This window comes from Mus musculus, chromosome 9, assembly GCF_000001635.26.
Source record: "Mus musculus strain C57BL/6J chromosome 9, GRCm38.p6 C57BL/6J".
NCBI lineage: Eukaryota > Metazoa > Chordata > Mammalia > Rodentia > Muridae > Mus > Mus musculus.
This window is the reverse complement of record NC_000075.6, coordinates 122228316-122253140: the sequence shown is the minus strand read 5'-3', so window position 1 is coordinate 122253140 and position 24825 is coordinate 122228316. Positions and strand designations below refer to the sequence as shown.

Sequence of the window (24825 nt, the reverse complement as noted above, 5' to 3'; positions counted from 1 at the left end):
CTCTCCATCGCAGGGAACCTTTGATGATTACCTGGAGTTGTTCCTGCAGTTTGGCTATGTGAGCCTTTTCTCTTGTGTTTACCCGCTAGCAGCTGCCTTTGCTGTGTTAAATAACTTCACTGAAGTCAACTCAGATGCCTTGAAAATGTGCAGGGTCTTCAAACGGCCATTTGCAGAACCTTCGGCCAGTATTGGCGTATGGCAGGTAACTATGTGAAGAACAATGTGAAAAGCTGAGTCATTGTTGGGGAAAGAAAAACTCTAAAAGCAGAAAATGTATAATACCCAGAACACCACTAAATACCAGAAAAGAAGCTCAAAAGTAATATTGATAACTCAGGTAAGAAAAGTGAAGAGTAAAGACAGGGATCAGATAGAAAACAAGTGTCTGACTTAAATCTCAGCATACCAATGGTTACACTAACTATAAATGGCCTAAATATACAGATTAAAGACTGAGAATGGCAGAGTGGATGAGACTGTGATCCAGGTGTGCACTGTTTATAGAAATAATTCACAGGGGTTGATAAACAGGGTGAAAGTAAAAGAAAAAAAATACATTGCTGAGAAGAAAAGAGGAAAAATGCAAGCAGAGGCTGCTGTGGTACTGTCTGAGAGGAACACTCTGCCATGAAAAGGGGGACACATTCTCAGAAAACATCAAACTGAAATAAATGTATATGCATCAAGCAACAGTTTTAAAACAGAAGAGAGAACAAAAGCTTGAAGAGAAAGGAGGAATGGTGAACCCACATTGTACTTAAAGATGAAAACACTCTCTTTCCCAAGATAGAAGAGGAAAGTCAAGAATGAAGAAGGCTCAGTGGCGCCATCAGCAGGCAGTGTCTGACAGAACATCCAGTTATCTCAGGACTGAAAGCACTTCAAAGAGTTGGAGTTGTACATAGTGCACCTTTGACAATAAGCTCAAACTAGAGTTAGTGGCAGAAGATAACAGCAGGATATCCATTGGAAAAGCAGACAGCACAAAATGCCCATGAAAAGAAACTCTCAGATGACACTCAAAGATATACTAAACCAGAAGAAAAATATGTGGGGTGTGGCTGATGAGGGAGGGGCCAGGAACTCACAGCACTAGGCATTTATGCTGAAAAAGATCTCAATGTTAAAGTAGAAAAGACAGGCAAGATAAACCCAAGGCCAGTAGAAGAAAGGAACCAAGAAAGAGCCAATTTAGTGAAAGTGAAGGCAGAAATATGATCAGTGAGACACAAACACAGTGGCAGGGCCCAGCAGGCGCGGCGTGAGGTCAGATCTGCAGACAGTGAACTCACACACAATGCACACACACAGTGAGCTCACACACAGCAAGCACACACAGTGAGCATAAACAGTCAGTGTTCTGTAAGTCCCACTGAAGCCTGGCTTCTGGATTTGCTAGTGCCCTACAAGGACTTTGGTTCTTGTCCCCAGGAAGGGACCACATCAATAATGAGCTTGGTTGTAGCTAAGCCAGGTGGAACATGGGGCTTATCAAAGCGGGACGGTTTTGTAGAGTAGCTTCTTTCCAGATATCACCTGCTTTTGGGAGCAAAGTGCTTTCCTGTGATGGTCTTTACATTCCCTTCAGAAACAAGCAGAGACAGGTAGCATGGACAGTGCCGGAGGTGCCCACACTCAAAGCCTGGCCAGCTTAGGTGGGAAGGCTGGACGTACTGCAGAGGAGTAGTCAAGTCAAAAGAATCTAAAATGCCCACTACATACAGCTTTCCTAAGCAAAGAGAACCCTATCAAGATGGGCGGAGGTTTAGCATGTATGTAGATGGGGTAGAAGCTAGGGAAAGGCAACATGGAGATGGGGTGTGTCTGCTGCTGCTCCTCATGCTGTGCCTTTTCCCTTTCAGTTGGCTTTTGAAACGATGAGCGTTATATCCGTGGTCACTAACTGTGCTCTGATTGGAATGTCACCACAAGTGAATGCAGTCTTTCCAGAATCCAAAACAGACCTTGTTCTGATTGTGGTGGCCGTAGAGGTAAGTCAAAGTGTCCATCCCAGCACAGGCCTCTGCTGTCCTCCATCCGAGCTGCCGCGCTGTCTGGAGTAACTCATGTGCCGGGCGGTAAGAAAACATGTCTGACTAGAGAGTGTAGGCTGTGCGCTGCTGCTCCCTGCCCAGCTCACAGGAAGAGACCTTTCCAGACACTGTTGGACTCTCTGTTTGGAATAGACATCTGCGTACTTGCGTGTTTTCTGCCTGTTCTAGGGAAATGCCCCTTCTTGCTTTACGCCTGGTCCACTGCACTGTAACACCCTCAGGCTCTGTGGTAACTTGTAGGAAGGCACATGGTCTTACACACAAGACACAGGTACTCTGGCCACATGTCTCACATCTCTGTTTATCATTTTGGAAAAATGGGGCCCTACTGTGTCTGGAAAACTAAGCAGGGACCAAACATGAGTGAGAAATCTTCAGAGCTGCCTCCACTGCTGGTGATATTTGACACCAAAGAACATTGTGCCCTTTTGTGACTAGTTGGAAATGTAATACTTGTGGAAATGTACAGAAACAGAACTTGGTAGACTGTAGAGCAGCATACCCAAAAACTCTGGGTCAGGGTTGACCCAAGAAAATGAAGTTGTGGCTTTGAATGTCCCACTTGGAGGCTGAAGAGATCCATCTCCATGGTCCCCTTTCTTCTGTCCTATGCTGTGAGCTCACTGTGTGTTCTAACTGCGTGTTAGCTCACTGTGTGTGTGTGTGTGTGTGTGCTTGCACATACTGTGTGTGAGTTCACTGTGTGTGCTCACTATGTTTATGCTCACTGTGTGTGCTTGCTGTGTGTGAGCTCACTGTGTGTGTGCATTGTGTGTGAGTTCACTGTGTGTGCTGTGTTTATGTTCATTGTGTGTGTGTTCACTGTGTGTGCATGTGCTCACCGTGGATGCCATGGGTACAGTGTGCATTCAGGAGAATAATTTATAGACACCACTGAGCAGGAAGGGAGAAAGATGGCCCTGGTGGGTGCCAGTATGTTGGTGTTGAGTTTGGGGTATAGAACCATATTTTGAAGAGCCATTTGTGAGGTTTATTACCTGTCGAAGAGAGGGTAAGGAAAAGACCTGAAGGCTGCCTGGGCTTATAGAAGCCACTCAGCGGGGCTACGGGAGCCCGTGTGATGCCAGAAATGCTGTGCAGCTTTGCCGCTTGTTTCTTTTTTTAACTGAGGCCAGAGTTACCCAGGCTTTGGGCACGGGCTTCAAACCACCTTGGTACAGAAGAGGTCAGCTGGGCACTGGAAGACAGTTTGCATGGAGGATGCTTTCCCAGCCACTGTGATCCTCAGTGTCACGAGAAAGGTGGACCTGGCTGCCAGGTGGTTTCTTGGTTGGCAAGTGCTTAAAAAGAGCGAGAAGGGATGAGAGTCCTGAGAGACACAGAAAGCTTGACAGTCGTTCTGTCTGCACAGCAGCACCGTTCCAAGCTGGAGGATGTGAGTGTGGCCATCTCTGTTTCTACCTTCCCTTCTCTGAGCTTTCATGGGCTCCATGTTGCTGCTTCCCTGGGTTGGATGCTCCTCTAATTGGATCCAGGGCCTGATGCTCCTGCCTTGGCTCGGGTGACCCTTGGCTCGGGGCAGCTCTGCAAACTGCCAGGCTCCAGTTGTTGGTACTCATACACCTGAGAGTTCCCTCCCCCTGGTTGGTAACTTAAGTATTTTTCTGTGTCAGTACAAAAATCAACCTTGGAAAAAATGTTAGATATAACATTACAGCAATAAAAAAAAAAGTAAGTTAACCAGTTTTACTGTAGCACTACTGAGACAGCTGTATGCCATATGGCCTCTCTGTAAATAAAAATGGAGCATTTAGAAATAAATTAGAAAACGTAGGTTTTGGTTGTGTGATCATGTCAGTTTATAAAGTCATGTTGAGATTCAGTTCAGAGTTAGAAGGTAACTGCTAGGCGACATGAATGTCAGTCAGCTCAGCCGTGCCAACCACTCTGTAATGTGTGTGCGATTCACACTGACCCGCAGCTGTGCACAGCTTTTGCTTGTCAGTTCTACTCAACGAAAAACTACCACTGGGTCAAACTACTTTAAAGAAAGGAAGTAATCCATTTTCTATAAAGTAAAATCATTAATTTATATCATTCCCTGTTTTCCCCTGAAGTTTTTGTTGCTGTTTGTTTCTTGGAGACAGGGTGCCATGAAGCCCAGGCTGTCCCCAAAGTGTCTGTGTAGCTGAGGATGCCCTGAACCATGACTGTCCTTTCTCTGTGTCTAGGTGCTGGGATTACAAGCGAGCTTCACCATCGGCTTTTATTAGCTTTTGAAAATGTCTATCTCACAGATAATACTGCATGTTTTACTTTAATGTATTTATTCATGGTCTCTAAGTAAAATTTTGCTCATCCAAAACGCCACAGCAAATTATAAAAAATACATAAATTATGTTTTAAATAAAAATTTAACATATTGATAGAAAGAAGCAATTTAAAATGTTACATTTCAAAGTCATTAGCATCTAAGTGTATTTATGTGATTAAGATTTGTCGCAGAACAAAGACCTTTTGGAAAACAGTCCCTGTGATAAACTCGGCTGTACTTGTCTCCTGGCCTCACACCTCCAACCCCAGATAACTTCCACACTTCTGCTTCTTTCTGATGCTTGGATTTCTTTAGAGTTGGATCCACTGCACCCTCCAAGCATGTCAGGACCAACAGTGAAAGCTGCTGTGGCGTCTGTGTGCTTACTGCCACCTAGCGCTGCCCTTAGAGACATGGCTCGTGACACGGCTTTGTGCAATAGATTTATCGGGGATGGACAGTAGACCTGAGCATGAGGGGAGAGCACACTGAATGTGACCGTTTTATGGGTTAAAGTTTGATATTGGAAATACCATGAACATCAGCCCACAGATCATGTTCCACAGTCCCCTGAGAAGCCACCTCATGCCTGAGACATCCTTTTGTCTCTGATGTTGTTTCCAGCCGAGGGCCACGCCTGTAAGTGCAGAGTCACAGTACCAGTGGAAACAGCAGTGGGCCACACAGTCCAAACTCCTGTGTGGAATGATGTCCCGTTATCTTGTGTATCAGTTATATCAGTCCGATATGCCAAATGCTAACCATTTAACCTCTAAATGCTAATCCTCGGAATGCTAACACTCTAAAGGCAAAAGTGAGCCAACAGTTTGTTGGGAGATTGACTGCATTTTAGGTTCTAGTGACTAGTGAATCCGTTGTCTCTGTTCATGCTTAATTACTAGTTTGAAAAATACCCCTTTAAAGCAGTTTCTTGTGGGTATGGGAGAAGTAAGTTATAGGATGCACTCGCCCCCTACTGGTTAGAAATGGAACTGCGGGTCATCTATGTAGTATGCTAAGAGAGGAGGACGGGTTTTTCCTAGTTTCAGTCATAATATAGTCAGCTCTCGGAAGACAGCTGTTCAGGATTTACTCACTTTAACTCTTTGTTGAATGTGTTGCCCCCTCTCTAGAGCAGGGTGGGCCACGATGTAGATTGCTGTGTCCTGTGGTTACTGTGGAGTCTGTCACTGAGCCACCACTTAGAGCACCCACCCTGTCCTCAGCGGGATCGAGGTGTGTCAGCCTGCCCTGCAGAGACAAGGGTTTGGAGTGAGCAGGGTTTGCTGCCACCTGTAACGGTGAGATCCGAGGGGGACTGCTTGTGTGAGAGAGTGAGCACAGAGTCCTTGTGACGGGAGACGGGTGTGATCTGACTGGTGTGACAGTGCCAGCCCTGTCACCATCAGTTCTTCACCAGGTCATCACAGCAGAGATGTCTGAGTCAGAGTGTAGCTGAGTGACCACCTAAGGCTCCCTTCTCTGAGCTCTGTGAATTTCTCCTTTCAGCATTAGTGCGAGTGCCCGTGCTGGCCATGGCGTGTCTCCCCAGCCCACGTCTTGATGGTTGACTGTGTCACAGTTTGCTCTCATATTAGTTTCCTGCTCCCCTTTCTTTTTCTTCCCTGCTGGGTTTGCTTCCACACCTCAGTCCAACCTTCCCTGCCCCGACTCACCCCTCCTTGTTGTTGGTTCTGACTCTGTCCAGGCCCTCAGCATTGGCTGGAGCCAGGGTCCCGCTGTTTCTCATCTGTGCTCTGCAGAGTGTCAGTTACGTGTCAGTCTTGTGTCAAACATTACATCACTAAGTGTGCTGTAGCTGTTCTCTGCTACTTCATGGGTTCTTTCGTCCACCCTTCTCTGCCCATTTTCCATTCCATCAACCCTAAACACTAGAGAAGAGAGAAAAAAAGAATAGGGAGGGAAGGAAAGAGGTACTTGAATAGTCAGGGGTCTGAAAGGGGAACTGTGTTATCATTAGACTACTTTTTGCTGATGAGGGGCATCGAGTTCCTTGTCGAAAGTTAGAACTTCGCAGTAAGAATATCTAATTATTTCCCTCCTTCTCTTCCCCTCTCCTTTTTTCTTCTTTCTTCTTTGTGGAAGGCTACTTAAACTGCAACCACCCCCAAACAAACAATCAGCAACCCACCCCGGCTCTCTGGACCCTAGCATTTATATACTCTCTGAAAAATTCCCAGAATTCCAAGCATTGCACCCCATGGGATGCAGCTGGCAGAATCACGCCTCTGCTAGAGCCTGAGGCAAATCATAATCAGCTGCTATGAAGAAACCCCATATCCCCAGACCTAGGATTAAAACAAAAACATATTCTTACAATGTTTCTGTTGTTTTTAAAGAACCCCAATTTCCAGATTTCTGACTATAGTATGCAGTTTAGCAGTTCTCACCTGGGCGCTTACAACCAGTCCCCACTAGGCTTGCTGTGTTCCAGCTGCCTCTTTTTGCCCCACAGTAATGCACAATAACTTTACTGACTGGATTTAGTGACACACACTCCTGGGTGTGTCTGTGAGTGTGTCTCCAGACATGGGATCGGGAGGGCCCTGCTGTAAACAGTAGGTTTGCAATGCAATGGCATTACTGGGCAGTGGTGAAAGGTTGGAGATGAGGCCAATTTAGTGCAGATAGGTTCCTGGAGTCACGTGATAGGTTGTTCTGGTTTCTTCCTGTGTGACCTTTCTCTCTGCTTCCTGTTCACCAAGAAGTAGAGAGTAGCTTCTACCTCATGTTCCTGCCGCCAGGCTGTTCTGCCCAAGCAAACGGAGTGAGGCAGCCATGAACTAAACCCTCTAAACCATGAGCCAAAGCAAAGCCCTGCTCCCTTAACCCCTTCACCTCAGGCGTGTTAACAGCCCCACGGAAGTGATGGCGCACCCACACTGTCTGCTCATGGTGCTGTTCTCCCGGGATGATATTCTAACCACGTCTGTCCTCTGTGATGGGAAAGGCTCTCAGTGGTTCCCCTTTGCCTTCCACCTGCCCTGGTTCCTGCTCTACCATAGGACACCTGGTGCCCTTTGTGCAGCTAGCAGGACGCTCACACAACTGTCTAATCTCCATTGTTTCCTCTCCAAGATGGAGCTCCCCAGGCCTGCTCAAGGACCAAAGCTCCCCAGGGGCTGACAGGCGTGTGCCAAGTCACTTCATGAATGGTTTCTAGTGATGAAACAGTTCTTACTAAGAATTTGTACAAGGGCAAATAAATCACAGGGTTTTTTTCCTCCCTCCGTGTTCTTTGTGATAGTTATCTGAGAAAGAATTTCAGAGTGGTAATTGGTAAGCTTGCTGACTGTACTTTTTGGAAGAATATTAAGAAAACCTCTAGGCAAAAATCTTAAAATTCTATTATTTGTAAGAATACCCTGTAAATTTAGAACATGTTTAGTGGAGCTGGAGAGATGGCTCAGAGGTTAAGATCACATCACTATTGCAGAGGATCCAAGTGCAGCTCCCAGCACCCGCACTGGACAGCCCTGGGACACCTCTGCTTGTTTTGATAAATTGAAGTACCTGCAGAAGGATTAGCTACTTGGAATTTGCCAGCTGACGCTGTCCTTTTCAGAAATGCAGATCATTGTGGTTGGCTTTATTAAACTCTGATAATTTAATTGCAAGCTTGGCCAGGAAGAGCCAACAGTCAACTGTTCATGGTGTCCACTTCCCAGGGGGGTTGTTGTTGTTGTTTGTTTGTTTTTGTTTTTTGTCTTACATGTGTTGGGTTCTAGCTCTTCTATTTGTGTCCTTTTGGATGGAATCATGAGCTAGATTTTCCCCTAACATTTGTGCTTTGGTTTTGAGTCAGGGTTGTGAGCTAGCCCACAGGTGTGAGTCACCACACCCAGCCCGTCTTCCTACTTCTGTTTTTTTTATCCTTGCTGGTCATTTTTTATGTTTTCTAGTCTTACTCTAGGCTGCCCCCATCTTCAGTTTTTTATCCAGTTAAAATGCTCTGTGTTCTGTGGTTGGCTTAAAGGCAGGCAGGGCGGGTTCTTCCATCAGATGCATATTTATTTTATGCTTAAGACGTACCAGGTGTTAAGAAGATATGATCCTAGCTTTGGAAGCATCTGCAGAACTGCCTAAGAGAGAAATTCCAGTGTGGTAGGAGGCCTTTCTCTAACCTCATCTCTAGATGGCGCTGATCCCCGTGCCCACTAGAGGGTGCTGGTATAGCAGCTCTCCCAGCTTCTAGATGTAGATGGGATGTAGGGTCTAGGGACAGAGTCTGCTTGCTAAATGCTTATGAAAAGAGATACCACCACCAAAACATATTTGGTTTTGCATGGCATTTTTGTTACTTTAATTGATATAATTTAATGAAATGAAATGAAAACTGATGAAAGCATGTGCTAAAGTAGAAGAGCCATCGCTGCAGTGAGAGCCTTTGGGTAAAGTAGAGCTGTCACTGCAGTGAGAACCTTTGGAAGGACTCCACAAAGACAGACTGCCATCAGACAGGATAAGGAAATGACAGTTAAAGTGATGAGAGGGAAGCCATAAAAACCTGGGCACACTCTCCTATGGCTTCACACTGCTGCCAAGTGTCTGTCAAGGTTTTACTCTTGAAGCCTTGGATTTCCAGTCACCACCATGGGGGTTGTAATGGTTAGTGTTGACTGCTATCCAGCTGGTATTTAGAATCACCTCTGTGTCCAGAAAGGTACAATTGAAGGAGGACCCTCCCCCTCCCCCTCCCTTCCCCCAGTGTGGGCGGTGCCTTGGAGGGCTAGGGTCCCAGCCTGAATAAAAAGGGGAAAGGAGGCAGCCACTGAGCAGCCACATTCCTTCAGCTGCCAGCGCCCCCTCATCCTGCCATGGCTTCCCTGCATGATGAGCTGCACTCCAGACTCAACAAGACACTTCCTCGTGCATGTACCCCACAATGCAGAATATGAAGAACCTTGTGTCCTTGTGTCATCTGAATGGGCTTCCTGGGGACTGCTGTCTTAAGGGTTGGCCTTTAGTCTCTGTGAATGGCAGATGTTTGTTTTGTTGACAACCCAGAGACCTCTCAACACTTATGATTAGAGCACACTCTTTTTTAAAGTAACATTTTGATGACAATTTTTTAGATTATTTTGCATTTTTAAGGTATTATGGTGGTTAACATATTTCTTGCCCTAAAATATAGGCAAAGGCAAGCCCCTCACTTTGGAAGTGATATTTTTTTATTCACAGTAGCATGGTTTCAGAAAATATACTAAGGTGGGGTAAGAATGTAAGCACTGGGAAGCTCACAGCCCAGAGTGTCTGAGTCCTGCTGTGAAGCAGGAGAGCAGGGTGGACCCTCAAGGAATCATACACTGTGGAGAGCATGGTGGTCTAGCTCTGAGGACGCTCACCAGTCACTGCCTCTTCTCAGCCTGTTCTGGGCAGTTCTTTCTCCCCCTCCCTCCCTTCTTCCCTCCCTTCCCTTCCCTCCTCTCCTTCCCTTCCCCTTTCTCCCTCCCTCCCTCCCTTTCTCCCTTTCCCCCTCTTCCTCTCTCCCTTCCTCCCTCCCTTCCCCTCTTCCTCCCTCCCCCCTCCCTCTTTCCTTGTGCTCTTGCTCTCAGCAACAGGAGAACCTGCAGCTCCTGCTGAGCTTCCTTGTTTACATAAGGATATCTCCCACCTTCCACAGCTCCCCAGGTCTGTCTGCTTCCCTTTGCCGAATTCTTTGGCAGCTCCGACTATGGTCCCAGCTCTTGGCACCTGCCACCCATGTGTTCCTGCAGCGCTGCAGAGCAGCTGGAGTAACCAGTGATACAGGAATGCTCTGCAGAACAGCGATTTCCTGTTCAGCCTCTGCCCTCGTGCAACCAGATCTCATCACAACCCTGGCTGAGGGTCTGTTCTAGAGGAGAGGAGACAACCATTCGTCCCTCTTCAGGAGGTGGCGGCACTTCAGAGTGACCATTGCAGGGCTCATTTTTTTGAGTTTTTTACCTTGGTTTAAATGTTCTTTCAGTGTTTAAGATGTTGGTTGGGGTCTGGTCAGGCACTGCCTCAGCGGCTCATGTTTCTGTTACATCACCATGTTGGATTTGCTTTCTTTGCTGAGCCTCTGTCACTCTGTCACTCTGTCACTCTGTCACTCTGTCCCTTCAGCAGATCGATTGCTCAGTAGCTTCAGAGGGGCTTTGGCTTCTTTTGTGGACCCCAAGGTGCCATGATGCAGACAGGACCAGAAGTTAGTAGACTGGCATTATGTGTAAAATGCAGCTGCCTGTATCTGTCCCTGGCTAATAAACACTTTCCCAGGGACGGGCATACATTCAGAGTTGTAAAGATGAATTACAGCTTTCTAACATTGTTAAGTGCCAAGAGGGGCAAAGGGTCTGAGTTTTTCGTTTTACATATATTGGGTAAAAGAAAAAAAAATGAATGTTTCAACTGAAGGTGTGTGCGCCTTTGTGTGAGTATAACATACTTGCGTGTGTGTATGTGTGTGTGTGTGTGTGTGTGTGTGTTGTAAGTTGGGCTCAAGCTGAGCCTCAAAGTCAAGACTGCCTCTGACAGATCGGGCGCAGGTGGATGATGAGCTGCAAAAGATACAGACACTGCTGTCCTTAAGCCACGGGCACTCATGCCTGGGTGACCACACAGGCTTCCCTTGCTCTTTCCATATCAAAGCCTCACGCAGAAGCTAATTGGTACCATCTGTGCTGATAATGAAGTCTATGATGTGGCTACCGGTGCGAGGAACTTGCTGAAGGGGTTTCACAGTCAGGGTGAGATGGGAGCAGGGAGAGTAGTTTTGTGGAGGTTCAGTGCTAACCAGCCATAGAAAGGGAACTGAAAGAAAGAGCAGCCAGGTGCCACCCCACGCTGAGTGCGTGCTCAGTAAGATGTGTGACAGAGTGCTCACATCCCCATGTGTTAAAGTTCCCCTGAGACTGCTGGAATATTCATCCTGCCCAAAGTGGGTGCCTCCTCTTTCAGTGCTTCTGTCCTCTGCCTCTCTGCCTCTCTGTCTCTCTGTCTCACACTCACACTCACACACATACTTACATACACTACACACACACACACACACACACACACACACAGAAGCACTCAAGCATGTGTACAAATTCACAAGTGAGAATAACAGGAGGTGTTAGTTGGTCATTTTATCCTGAGAGGAAGGACAGATCCTAGGCATTCCTCCTCAGCTCTCCTGTATTGCACACATCTTAGTCAAGGTTTTTAGAGAAACTGTGCTCCTCCAGGGGAATCGGTGTGAGAGTGCACATGCATGTGTGTGAGGCACATGCATGGCATAGCACATGTGTGGCTGTCAGACAGTCACAAGTGACACTCCTCACCTTCCACCTCATTTGAGACACTCTTGTTTGCTGCTGTATACCCCACCCAGGTTTGCTGATCCGATCACTAGCTGACCTGTCTCTGCTGATAGGATTCGGGGATTACACGTGTGTGCTCCCACATCTGTCCTTAGGAGTGCTGTGGGGATTTGAACTCACATCCCCACACTTGCACAGTGGATACTTTACCCACTGAGCCAGCTCCAGCCTCTGTATTTTCATGTGGTTACCAGTAGGAAGCTTTATTGGTATCTGTCTTTTGACACCATTTCATTTTGATGTTAGTCAAAAGCATATGGAAACTAGAGAGGCATTTCCAGGGAGGAGTGTGCTTTCCGTTAATCCACGTGTGTCATCTTTGAATAGTAATGCAGTCATATGACTCAGAATTCAGAAGGCTCAAGGTCATGCATGCATTAGTGTACCAGCCACGGAGTCCCTGCTGCACAGCCCGTAAGCCCGGCTCCCTGTCAGTGCATCTGTGGGTAAAGTGCAGATAGCAAGCACAGCTAATCACAGTGGTCGCCAAGCAGGCTGCAGCGCATTTGCTTCATACTTGATTGTCTAGTAGAGATGAGAGTTTCACTGGCAGTCTCAGGGGTGTTGATGTAAAGGAATGCATATGTCAGCTGACCTGATGCTATTAAGCTTTAGAATGTACAGCCTATGGTGTTGCACAAAGCAGATCTGACCTTTTCTAAGAAGTTCTTGTACCATGAAATTGACAGGCTGAGGAAGGTGATTAGCATAGCTGCTGTCTCAAGCCTGGGCCAGTGGCACCGACAGTTTGACAAGATTGGAAAACTGAAAACTGCCTGTGGATAACAACAGACATTCTGCCTTGCTTTCACCAGCACTGGGAATGGGCTGAGGCCAGAGCCAGGGGAACATCTACTTGTGGATTTATTAGGTTAAAAAATAAGAACAAACCCTTTAGAACTGTCCGAAGACTAGCAGCTTTGGGTGGAGAATCATGTTGGGTTTTGTTTTGTTTTATTTTTTGTTTTTTGTTTTTGTTGTTGTTTCTCAGTACAACTCAGCAAGTGTTGCATTAATGAGCTCTTGGAACTTTTTTTTTTTTTTTTTGAGACAGGGTTTCTCTGTAGCCCTGGCTGTCCTGGAACTCACTTTGTAGACCAGACTGGCCTCTAACTCAGAGATCCGCCTGCCTCTGCCTCCCAAGTGCTGGGATTAAAGGCGTTCGCCACCACCCCTGCCTGGCCTGAGCTTTTGAAACTTTAAGCTTCAAGATGAAGTAACTAGGCCGTGGACCTACACTCTGACCCGCAGGCAGAGGGTGGTGATTCTTTGATCTGCCTGTCTTTCCAGCTTTTAGCCCCACCCACACTCCCTCCCTGCTGGACTTACCTCCCCCCTTGCCCAAGCTCCCTTCTTTATTTCCTTCGATAATTGAGATATTCTTTTCTTATATGAACTAGCCAGCTGCAACGCGACAGTTGCTGTCATAGCCCTCCATCTTGCTCTGTTCTTCTCAGGCCTTTGATGATAACTTGGCCTGGGAATGAGCAAAGGCATATTGAGCTGCTTTGGGCTCTGGCCCTGACCTTGCCACAGGCCATGTAGGCAGAGTGCAGAGAGTACATATCCAGTGGAATGGAGGCACGCAGGACACAGCACATAGAGTGTGGAGCGTGGATGAGCTCACAGGAGCTCCACTGTTCCCGGCCGTCCCACTGGCTCAGAGATTGCTCAGGAATCGGTCTTTCCTTCCGTCTACTCTGTCTCCTGGTGCACAGCACCTGTCTTCTCACCTATACTCAGTGAGAATGGCAAGGCAGTGATGGTTGCTGAGTTTTCTAACTCCTGGGTAGAAGTTGAAGTTTAAATGCTGTGTTAGAATGAGGGCAAGGAGAGGCAGCTGAGTTTTTTCCCTCTAGGGTCTGCTGATCTGTGCTGAAACTGGGTGCAGCTCTGGCACTCTGACCTCTCCTGATCGTGATGCCATTCTTGTCCTTGTTGCCAAGGCACAGGTGTCTTGGGGCTGGCAACGAATTGACAGGGTATGGACAGGGCCACATTCATGGTGACTCTTGGGAACATTTCTGTTTACTGGGTGAAACATCACCAGACTTGGACAGCTGTCGACTCCTTCATTATGTTTGAATTACCATGGAAACGACAAAATTGTGAGATCACACGTTATATTTTTATTTTTGAGACCTGCTATATATATTTATACAAATTAGAAAGCAGAGATATACAGTAACTTTCATTTCTTATTTTAAAATATTAATGTAAGGGCTGAAGAGATGGCTCAGTGGTTAAGAGCACTGACTGCTCATCCAGAGATCCTGAGTTCAAATCCCAGCAACCACATGGTGGCTCACAACCATCCATAATGAAATCTGACGCCTTCTTCTGGAGTGTCTGAAGGCAGTTACAATGTACTTACATATAATTAATAAATAAATCTTTTTAAAAAATATTAATGTAAGATGAAGCTTTTAGCATGCACATCAAAAGATAAGTGTATCTAAGCCACGAAAGGCCCGTCTCACCTTCATTATCATTAAGCAACATTTTAGGCTATGCTAACCTATAAACTAATATTAAGATGATGGGTGTCTTGCTGTATTCTTGGAATAAAATAAACCATGACTTGGAATTTAAAGAAGTTAAGACCAGGCCTGGCAGCTTGCACACTACTGCTGATCCCAGGAGACAGGAAGCTGAGGCTGAGTCTTGTGAGAGAAAGGCTAGCTCAGTCTAGATAGCTCCAGGTCAGCCTGGGCTGCACAGTGAGTACCTGTCTCAGAGAAAAAGAAAGTAAGTTGAAACAGCTTGTTCAGGCTGGAGAGATGGCTCAGTGGTTAAGAGCACTGACTGCTCTTCCAGGGGTCCTGAGTTCAACTCCCAGCAACCACATGGTGGCTCACAACCATCTGCAATGGGCTCTGATGCCCTCTTCTGGTGTGTCTGAAGAGAGCAATGGTGTACTCATATACATTAAATAAATAAATAAATAAATCACTTAAAGAAACAGCTTGTTCAATGTAGGGATTTAGTTTGCTGTAGATGTTGGTTCTTGGGAATCTGTCATCTTGGTTTTTTCTTCAAAATACTGGAATATGGTGGGTATAATCATACGTTAGAATGCCTATATTGTGACTACAGACATGTATGTGTGTGTGTGTGTGTGTGTGTGAGAGAGAGAGAGAGAGAGAGAGAGAGAGAGAGCGCTGCGTGTACAAGTCTCAGTTCCATGTGGCTCCAAGCACTCAGCCTCCAGGAGGCTGTGTTGTCACATGGTTGCAGTGGCCTCACTGGGAATGATTTCTTGAGGTACCTTTACTCCTACACTTCAACTCTTGATGCCAGATTTGAGTTCCCATTCAAATGTAGGCCCAGGGCTGTTCCTGCTGGGTTTGGGCATTGATTGCCTTTCTCCATGGTGCCAAAGTTCAAGACCATCGTGTCTCTTAATTGTGTGCAGGGCAGAGGTTGGGGCCGTCTCATCAGCCTTCCACTGTGGGGCTGGTTTTTGGTTTTTGAGATTTTTGTTTTTAGAGGCTGTACTATGAGTCATGAGGTCGGCTCTATTATTGCACTACAGTCCAGAGCTCTGGGACAATATTTTTATGTCTAGAAAAATGCACTTATTTTGGTGGTTTTGGACAATTTTGATTTCAACATAATATATTCACTGATAAACTAAGAAAAGTGTTTCATTTTCTGTTTGGTTTATGATATTTTTAATATTATATGAATTACTCTCACTCTGTTTTATAACTAGGTCTCCTCAAAATCTGTTCTGGTTAATGTCATAGTAATGTTATAGTAACTCTTGATATATTATCCACAGAGCACATGCCAGACATGGCGCAGTAATTTAAATGGATAAAGGGAATTCCGAAATTAAATTTTTATAAATATACAGTCATTGACAAATGTAAAAACTTTCTTGCAGAATTCACCACACAGACTTGTCCATAAGTCTGTGATTTAAATCCTGTGTCTATGTGCTCTAAGCCACTGAAGAGCAGTATTGAGTGTGTGTACATACATGCATATGTGCATACGTGTGTGTATTGTGCTTGTGTTGGTGACTATGTATTCACTGTATAGGGATGCATGCATTTGTATGTTTCTCTTAGAAATATATTATTCATATTGTTGAAGTAAAATATCAGAATTTATTTTAGAGCCAGAGAGAACTCAAGAATCTCTATTAGTACTTAAAAGGAGGCTCAGAAAACAATGCAGTTGCTGTATTTTGTAATTCTATGGGGTAATCTAAATAAATATTCAAATTGTTTTAAATTGAAGTACAGCATGTGTAGATAGGTAGGTAGGTAGATACAACATACATGACAGGCATCCATCCATATATATATATATATATGTGTGTGTGTGTGTGTATATATATATATACATACATACATACATATGTATATATACATACATATATATATGTGGATATATATATATATATATACATACATACATATATATGCATGCATATATACATGCTTACATGTTGTGGATATTGAGCTTGATGAAGTTTGACTGGCCGCATTTGTCTGACAGACATTTTCCCAAAGCCTCTATGTCCTTTCTATGTTTTTTCAGTTAGCACTTGTTGGAATTATTCAAGATGCTCTGAGTAGATTTTCCTCTGGCTGGTTAATTCATTATCTTTCCCTGCTCTGTGATGAGTGCTGTTCATGGCGGGCAGCAAGTGGCAGTGCTCCACAGAGGTGTTGTGTCCCAAAATAGTCACACATACTATGACTTTAAGTCTAGTGAAGAAGTTGTCAAAAGTGATGGTTAATGAGTGAGACTAATAAAATATAGAGACTTAAACAGGACAGAACAGGACAATGAGTGTGTCTCTAATTCTGAGCATGAATCTCAAACGGGAGAGAAGATTTTATTGTCTGTATGTCCATCGTCTCTGACTGCAGAAACTCTGTTGGTACTCATTACAGTCAGTCCTCTGTGCACAGACTTGACTGTTTAATATCCCTGGGTGGATGTGTAAGTGTGTACACTGCCTGTCTCTCTCAAACCAGAGCAATAATTCTGTCATAAAACAAATAGAATAATAAATTGTTCCTGGTGGGGAGATCATGCTGAAGTCATGTACAACCAGGAGACCTCGATCTGGAAGAAATAGTTCCTAGAAAAGCTAAGTCTAGGCCGGTCAGTGGTGGCGCACGTCTTTAATCCCAGCACTTGGGAGGCAGAGGCAGGTGGATTTCTGAGTTTGAGGCCAGCCTGGTCTACAGAGTGAGTTCCAGGACAGCCAGAGCTATACAGAGAAACCCTGTCTCAAAAAGCCAAAAAAAAAAAAAAAAAAAAAAAAAAAGGAAAAGAAAAGAAAAGAAAAACTAAGTTTCTTTAAAAGAAAAACTGGGCTGGCGAGTTGGCTCAGTGGGTAAGAGCACCCGACTGCTCTTCCGAAGGTCCAGAGTTCAAATCCCAGCAACCACATGGTGGCTCACAACCATCTGTAATGAGATCTGACTCCCTCTTCTGGTGTCTAAAGACAGTACTTACATATAATAAATAAATAAAAAAAAAAAAAAAAAAAAGAAAAACTAAGGCTAGAACTTACGCTCTGTGAGCGTCTGCCCTATTGATCTTGACAGCAGACCAGAATGGATTTGGGAAGGGCCTCAGCTCTCACTGCTCCTACCCCTTCACCACAACAAGACTGCTTTGAGGAATCTATAAAGAGATTTCTCTATCAAAAACAGCAAAAGTGCCCCTACAGCTAAAGTCACATACTCAGTGGTGTAAGGCTGGACACTGCCTAAGATCAGGAATGGGAAAAAGATGGCAACTCAAACTTGAGCAGGTTCTGGAAGGCTAGCTGAGGTGTTCAGTCAAGAACACAGGACAAACACATTGTTTTTAAAGAAGTGTACCACTGAATGATAGACAGAACGCAAGCTCTTCTGTAGACAAGACCCTAAGTAATCCAGTGTTGCAGGAAGTATTAAAAATCCAAACGGCATGTTCTGAGCATGCTCTGAGCTCGTGCCGGCAACTCTCTGCCCCAGCGGCCTGGCCAGACATACACTGGCGGACAATGGCTGACCTGTTCTTGTCTCGTAGAGACTCTCTGGCCCGGAGCTCCCAAAACATCTCCACCCAGCTTGCTAAGTTCCTACACGTCAGCCCCATGCTTCAGATCCCCCACAGCCTTTGCAGTGTACCTCAGGCAAACCCACACTTTAATGCAACCTTTCTCTCTTGAACCCAGACAAGCCACTGTGTGAAGGAAAACACAACACAAACTTAGTTCAGAAAAGATGGTAACTCAATTGCTGGGTACAACAACTAAAATCCTAATCTTGTAAGCCTTATTAAATCTAAATCTTCCTGTATCAAATCCTGACTGATCCACAATTGAAATGGGAAACACTCGTAGCTACATCTTGTCTTCACGCTATCCCTGTCCCAAAAAACCTAACTCTCTCCTGCTTCCTCACTTCCTCAGTCCAACCTGGAAGTCCCTCCTACTCACCAAGTGATTGGCTCCTTTATTAATTAGGGTATTGGTTCACAAGAAGTCACCTGAGTACGTGTGTCTCATTCTTGTCCACATAATCCCTCCCAGGAGAGTGGAATTAGCATCAAAATACAAACAGCACCAGGCCTATCCACAATACATCCAGTGAGAAGCAGATGGAATGAACAACTGTCAGGAAGGTTACAGACTCTGGGAACAGCTTGGGAAAGGGAACTAGGGTTCTTTGTGGCATCCAACAACACACCATGAGTGAAATGAAGAACACAGTTCCAGGGCTGGAGAGATGGCCCAGTGTTGTAAAGCCTTGGCTACTTTCCCAGAGGACCCAGGTTCAATTCCTAGCACCCATATGGAGGCAGACAACCACCTGTAACTCCAGTTTCAGAGGAGATGTCTGGTTTCTTCCTGCTTGTTCTTGAGTTGCAGACCTTCCCGTTACATCAGGATGACCAAAAAGGCTTTGTTTGTCTGACCACATTAGCATCTAAGGCAGTGGTTCTCAACCTGTGGGTCTCGGCCCCTGTGTGTGTGGTGTGTATGGTTCCATGTCAGGTATTTATATTACAATTCATAACAGTAGCAAAATTACAAATATAAAGTAGTGACACAATAATTTTATGGTTGGGGTCACCACAAAATGAGGAACTGTGTTAGTGGTTTGCAGCATTAGGAAGGTTGAGACCTACTGCCCTAAGAGAATCTGTTTTATGAGTTTAGCAGATATTCTCAACTGATGGAGAAGTAATTGCCCAGTTGTGAGTTTGTAATCGAATTGCTGTGAGCCCCATGGCTGTCGTTACTGAGCCTAATGGAGGGGCTGAAGGGAAACAGAGCCACACATGCCATAAACAAGGCTGTTAACTCTGTAGCCCTGCGCTGAGTCATCTTGACGGATTCTTTAATGATGGGATAAGAGCAGACCCTGACCGTTGCCCCGGCCCCACAGTGTGCATCTTCTCTCTTGTGTTTGAAATTAATATCTTAATTTGGAGTTCTGTGTTCGATATTGAATAGTACTTTCTTCTCAGATGCCCATGGACTGTGTGCCATCTTTGCCACAGGTGCAGCCTGCAGACTGGTTCAAAAGTATGGCAAGCGTGTGTTTTCAGTGTGTGTTTTCAGTGCTTTGAGATAAGCATTGTGAAGCTTCTGAAGTCTGGTGCTGCTGTGCTGTAAACACACTGGCTCATGGTCTCCTGATATTGGCCAGCTTGGGTGGCAGTCAGCTGGTGCGGTGAGTGACACACTGCTGCCCAGGGACTTAACCAACAGGAAGTTATCCACCTACCATTCCAGACACTGGAAGTCCAGGATGCAGGTGCTGGTACAGCAGGCAGGTCTCAGTCCACACTGAGTGCATAAGCTTTGTGATGCCCGTTCACTAGATGTGGATCCGGAATCAGGAGCACACTGCTGTGAATGGAATCAATCGCCTTAGTTACTGTATGCCCCTGTCTTCATACACAGTCACCCTGGGAGCCGGGACTTCACCAAAGAACCCATCTGAGAAATGTCACTGCACAGTCAACCTGAACTAGTGTTGAAGCAGGAAGCTGCTCTGAGTTTCACACTTGAGTATTAATCACACTACGTGACCTTAACATTGAGCACGATTGCTCCTATGGAATGTTTGATCTTTAGAAGAAAACATTTTTAAAAACTGGATTGGACACTAGAAAAACTAATCAGGTAGTTGATTCCTTCAGAGGCCTGGACATAAACTTGGTGTGATTATAGCAGGTAAGTGTGCACAGGTGTGTCTGTGTGCTCTGGCCTGCTGTCCCTTCACAGACCCCACCACCCTGTAGGAGGGGTAGGCAGGGCTTTCCTGCCCCTGCTTGGATGTGGTTTTTACTGCTGTGCACTTTGAAACCACACACATGCTTGACATTTCCCTATCTCTTTGGGGATTGTTTCTTTCCAACCTGCCACTGCTGCTTCCGGTTTAACTGCTCATGGGTCCTGCCTTTGCCTCACATCTGCCTCTTGCTCGCTAGCTTCCTTGCAGCATGCAGACCTTGCATGGCACCACTATGCTTTTTATCTCCTGTCTAGGTGTCTTTGGAAATTCTCTCTCACCTAATTTTTGCTTATCAGAGGACCTCGTCGAGGACTCCCCTCCCTATCCTTCAAGATCTAGTCCAAACATAGCCTTTCCCATTTTCCCTACCTTCCCCCAAATTATGATGAGGTGCCACATGTGTTAGCAGTACCCCCTCTGCTGACAGTTTCTCAGAATGGGAGATGTACTGTTCTCAGTGTTGGCATCACTGTGGTTCTGGGTCATACAGAAGATACACAGCCAGGCTGCAGCCAAGTCAGCTGCAAAGAGAATAGAGCATCCCTGCCCATGTGCTCTGAGAATCAGCTGTGTCTATGGCCACACCACCTGGACCTGCTTCATACATGAGCAGGTGTGAGGTATACATTGAGGGACATAGATATTTGGCTTTATAAAGTAAAGGTGATTTTCAGGCAGATATGGGTGTCAGATGTCAGACCAACATCAGTTCCATAAGGGAGAATTGATAACACTCCACTGTACAGCTTAGCAGGAGGTGTCTCCTAGAGGCAGGACTCCATTAAAGACACTTGGTGAGGTTTTGCACCACCGGGTGAATCAGTGAATGCCCTATGATCTCTTTACTTTTCTCTCTAGCTGGGGAGCTGCAGTGAGAAGCTAGGCAGCAGGATGTGTGAGTGGCTTCTTCTGGAGGCACCGTGGCACTTGTCTTTGTGTGTGTGTTGCACTCCATTACTATGTTGGACTAACTGTGTTGGTCTGTTTTAACTGTCTCTCTCACAAGACTTAAAGCAATAATCCCCCAAAATGAAATCAGTCAAAAGTTCACGAGGCTTTGTGTGTTGCTTATACAAATTCACTAATATCACAATAATCAAATAGTACTGTCTTTGTAGTAGTCTTCTAACTGAGCTACACAGGGTAATAGTTGGTTCTGCCTTAAGCTTGTTGTGATTGTGCTAACCATAAATATAATTGCTTCTACTATGAGAAAGATAACTTTTCTATATTTCTGTCTACTTACCATGCAGAATAAACAAACTCTGGCCAATTGCCACATTAGTAAAAGGACTGTTATTGGCAGTTTTTTCTGTATATCTGATGGGTTTTAATTAAGCATTTACTGAACCACATACTTTTAAAAAAATTTTTACTCCCTCCCTCCCTGTTTCCAGCAGCAATGCAAGGATTGGGGGAAAGCATCTACTCCATCCGAGTCAGTGCACAGTCTCGTAGACTTTAAGCTGAGTTCTTTATTATAATAATTATAGACTCAGACATGATTGTAATTATTTGTGCAAGATTTCATGGACTGCTTATCCAGTTTCCTCTAATGGGGGTGTTTACAGAACCGTGGAGTGTCAAACAGTCATAGAGTCAACTGAGCTTGTACTCTGTGTGTATGTGTATGTATGTGTGTGTGTATCTTTGTGTGTGTGTGTGTATGTGTGTGAGTCTCTCTGTGTGTTTGTACATGTGTCTGTGTGTTATGCATGTATGTGTATTGTTCTCTTCAGTGCCATTGCATGTGTGGGTTTACATGCCCCTAGCCACAGTGGAGCTACAACGGGGTCCCACTTGTAACTCTGTCCCTAGTCTCTTTGTCAGGTGACAGATGTAGTCTCCATGACCCTTTGGGAATCAGGGCCAGTTCGGGTTGTATATCCTAAAATCAAGGTGAGTGTTAGTTATTTTGTCACCGACATGGTGAAGCACCCAGCAGCCCAAGTGGGAAAGGTTTGCTTGGTTCATGGTCTGAAGTGTCAGCTTCCTCTGCTGCTCTCAACCCGAGGCCAGGCAGAACATGACCAGGGCATGTGCCTGTGGTGGAAGAAACTGTGTCCCACAAGTGCCATAGATCAGGGAGATGGGACTCAGGGACTAAGATAAGACACACTCCTCAGAGCACACCACACACACAGACACAGACACACACACACAGACACACACACAAACACAGACACAGACACACACACACACAGACACAGACACACACACACACACACCCTCCCTCATCCAGAGCGAAGCTGACCCACGTGATTGTTCCCTCTCCAGGGCCCAGCCCTGGTGACTAACGGTTCCACTTCCTATCACAGTAAATGACATGTAGTGGAAGGGTTTATTCTGTTCATGGTTTAAGGCATACAGTGGATCATGGTACAGAAGCATGGCAGCCAGGACAGCCCCAAGCCAAACGGCACCAGGCAATGGAAACACATGGATCAGGAAGCAGGGCCAGGCTGTACCCCATGCCCCACCCTGCCCCAAGACCTATCTCAGGGGCCTCCAAAGGCTCCACTGCCTTCCCAAACAGCACACAAGCCTGCAGGGGACATCCCACATTTGGACAGTCACAGGGATCAAACCTTCCCCATAGGAGCCTCAGGGGCACTTCTCAGATCTGACACACAGTAGGGCACCAAGGTGTGATATCCAGAATCAAGATTTCTGACTGTCAGTCTGATCTCCATTTCCAAATACTTTGTCTTTTTAAAACTACTGTGTAAATGAAACCTTCAAGGTGAGTGTCATTCATGCAGACCTGCCCAGAGAGTCTTGTAGCTACTACACTAGTTCATTGCCAAATTTAAACATTCACCCACTGCAGGATGGGGGCTGCTTTGAGCCCCGTGTAGTCCAGGTAAAGCTGCTGTGAGCATTTTTGTACAGGTTCCCATGTAAATGTAAATTTTCACCTCTTGTGCACATGACCAAAAGTAGTGCTGCCGTGTGATTGGTCTATGTGAAGCTGTTGAGTGCTAGGCATGGACTGTGCATGCATGCAGTTGTCATGTCCGAATGTCTAGCCAGCCTCTCCACTGCTGTTCTAACTTTTGTTTTCCCGGTGGCAGTGGATGTTGGGGTCGTTTCAGGTGTTTGTCATTACAAAGCTCTTCAGTAGAATGTCTATCTTTCCTGTCCTTTCTAACTGGATTTCTTTGCCTCTGTGTTTGAAGAGCTGCAGCTCTCTGGGTGGCAATTCTCAGCAGGGTGGGTAGTCTGTCAGATATAGATACAAGCTGCAGAGGTTGTGGGCTTTGCTGAAATCCTCTTCATGGCTTACTTGTGTTTGACTGTTTTTGAAACACCAGGAGAATTAAAGATAAAATTGAAGCACCACCCATTGTAGCTGTTTGTTTGTTGTTTGTTGTTGTTGTTTGGTTTGTATTTCTTCATACTTGCTTCCTTTCTTCTCCTCTTACTCACTCTTCAGAAATAGAGATGGTTTCTTGTTGTGAAAAGTATTAATGATTATTGAGATTACAATTAATTTGCAGGTTCTTCAGTAAGTGTTGTTTCCCTTCCTTTTACAAATATGCAGAGCCCTTGCTCCGCTTCTCCACATGACTCCAGAGTGGCTTCTCATTAGCATTTGTGTAGCAATGTGAACCTCCATATCCAGAACCACACGTGGGTGGAATTCGATTTTGTCCCAGTTATTGGTGGTAACATGTTTCCTAGAGACCATACGGGATTTCTCTGACACTGTGTATTTGTGTTCTCTGGTTCCAACAAGCCTGTCCTCGTGTGTCAAGTCTATCTTCGCTCAGTGCCTCCTGAGCTTCCATGCGTGAGAGGGTACCCCTTCCACCCTCTGTGCCTCTGTGACAAGCGGGGTCAGCCTTAGCAGTGAAGCATCCTGGCTGGTGCAGCACTGAGCCCCAGCAACAGAAGCTGGGGAGTGGGCCTATGAGGGAGGGAACCAGGCAGTTCAGAGCTCTGCCCGCAAGTTGGTTCCCTTCCTCTAAAGATGGAGTTGGGAAGAAAAAGTGCCAGCCTGCCTGCCTACAAGAGCATTGTAGGAACACCTCCATGTATCCTTTCCTCTGTGTGGAGGAGAAGGCCATACTCGTGATTTCCTGCTGCACGCACATATCTCACATCCACCCTCAGGTGAGAAGGAAATGACACCAAGTCCACTCACGTAGGGCACCCTGAAGCACACTATTCTCTCGTGAAAATGAAGTGGCCCATGGAATCCTCCACCAGTGGGAATTAGAGCTCACTCGGTACCAAGGCCTGTGTGGTGCCAGACTCTCGGCAGTGATGATCTGATGGTAAGGAGGAGTACTTCTGCACTCATGGTGACATGCTCCTGGAAGAAGGCACCACAGTGAGCTGCATAGAAATGCACAAATCAGTGACACATGTGAGGGGAAGAAATCAAGTGAGCAACTGAATAGGAAGTGTCCTGGGAATAGTGAGACAGTGCCAGGAAAGCCCTGACAAGAGGCTTGCCGGAGATGAGCATCCCAGAGCTAAGCATCCCTGAGATGAGCATTGAGTGAGAGTCACGATTAGAGTATACAGGAAGAGGCAGCAGAGCCAGCCTCCATCAGGCCAGGCCTGGCATGTGCGGGAAAGGAGAGGAGAGAGAGGTGAGAGAGAAGATTCCAGAGGCATTCAGAGTAGGAAGGAGCTCAAATAGTATGTTTTCAGGTTATGGCTTTTATCTGGGCGTGTGTGTGTGTGTGTATGTGTGTGTGTGTGTGTGTGTGTGTGTGTGTGGCTCGTTTTTCAAATGGAGTCGCTCTGTTAGCACAGAAGACTGTGGAGGAAGGGAGAATGGTTATTGCTGAGGTGACATGACCCATGTGTAAGGCAGGCAAGGTCTGGATAATGCTGGGAGCAAGCTGGACCAGTTCTGAAAGTTGAAGGCT

General features: G+C 45.7%; 1 protein-coding gene across 6 annotated transcripts in view; it reads left to right on the top strand.

The window, feature by feature from the left end:
• Positions 1 to 24825, top strand: part of Ano10 (anoctamin 10) — a 118571-nt gene that overhangs the window by 41304 nt on the left and 52442 nt on the right. For all 6 annotated transcript variants that reach the window (NM_001271873.1, NM_133979.3, XM_030243941.1 and 3 more), the window contains exons 10-11: positions 14 to 205; positions 1866 to 1994. In NM_001271873.1, coding sequence (NP_001258802.1) covers positions 14 to 205; positions 1866 to 1994 — 321 coding nt within the window. The remainder of the gene's footprint in view (positions 1 to 13; positions 206 to 1865; positions 1995 to 24825) is intronic.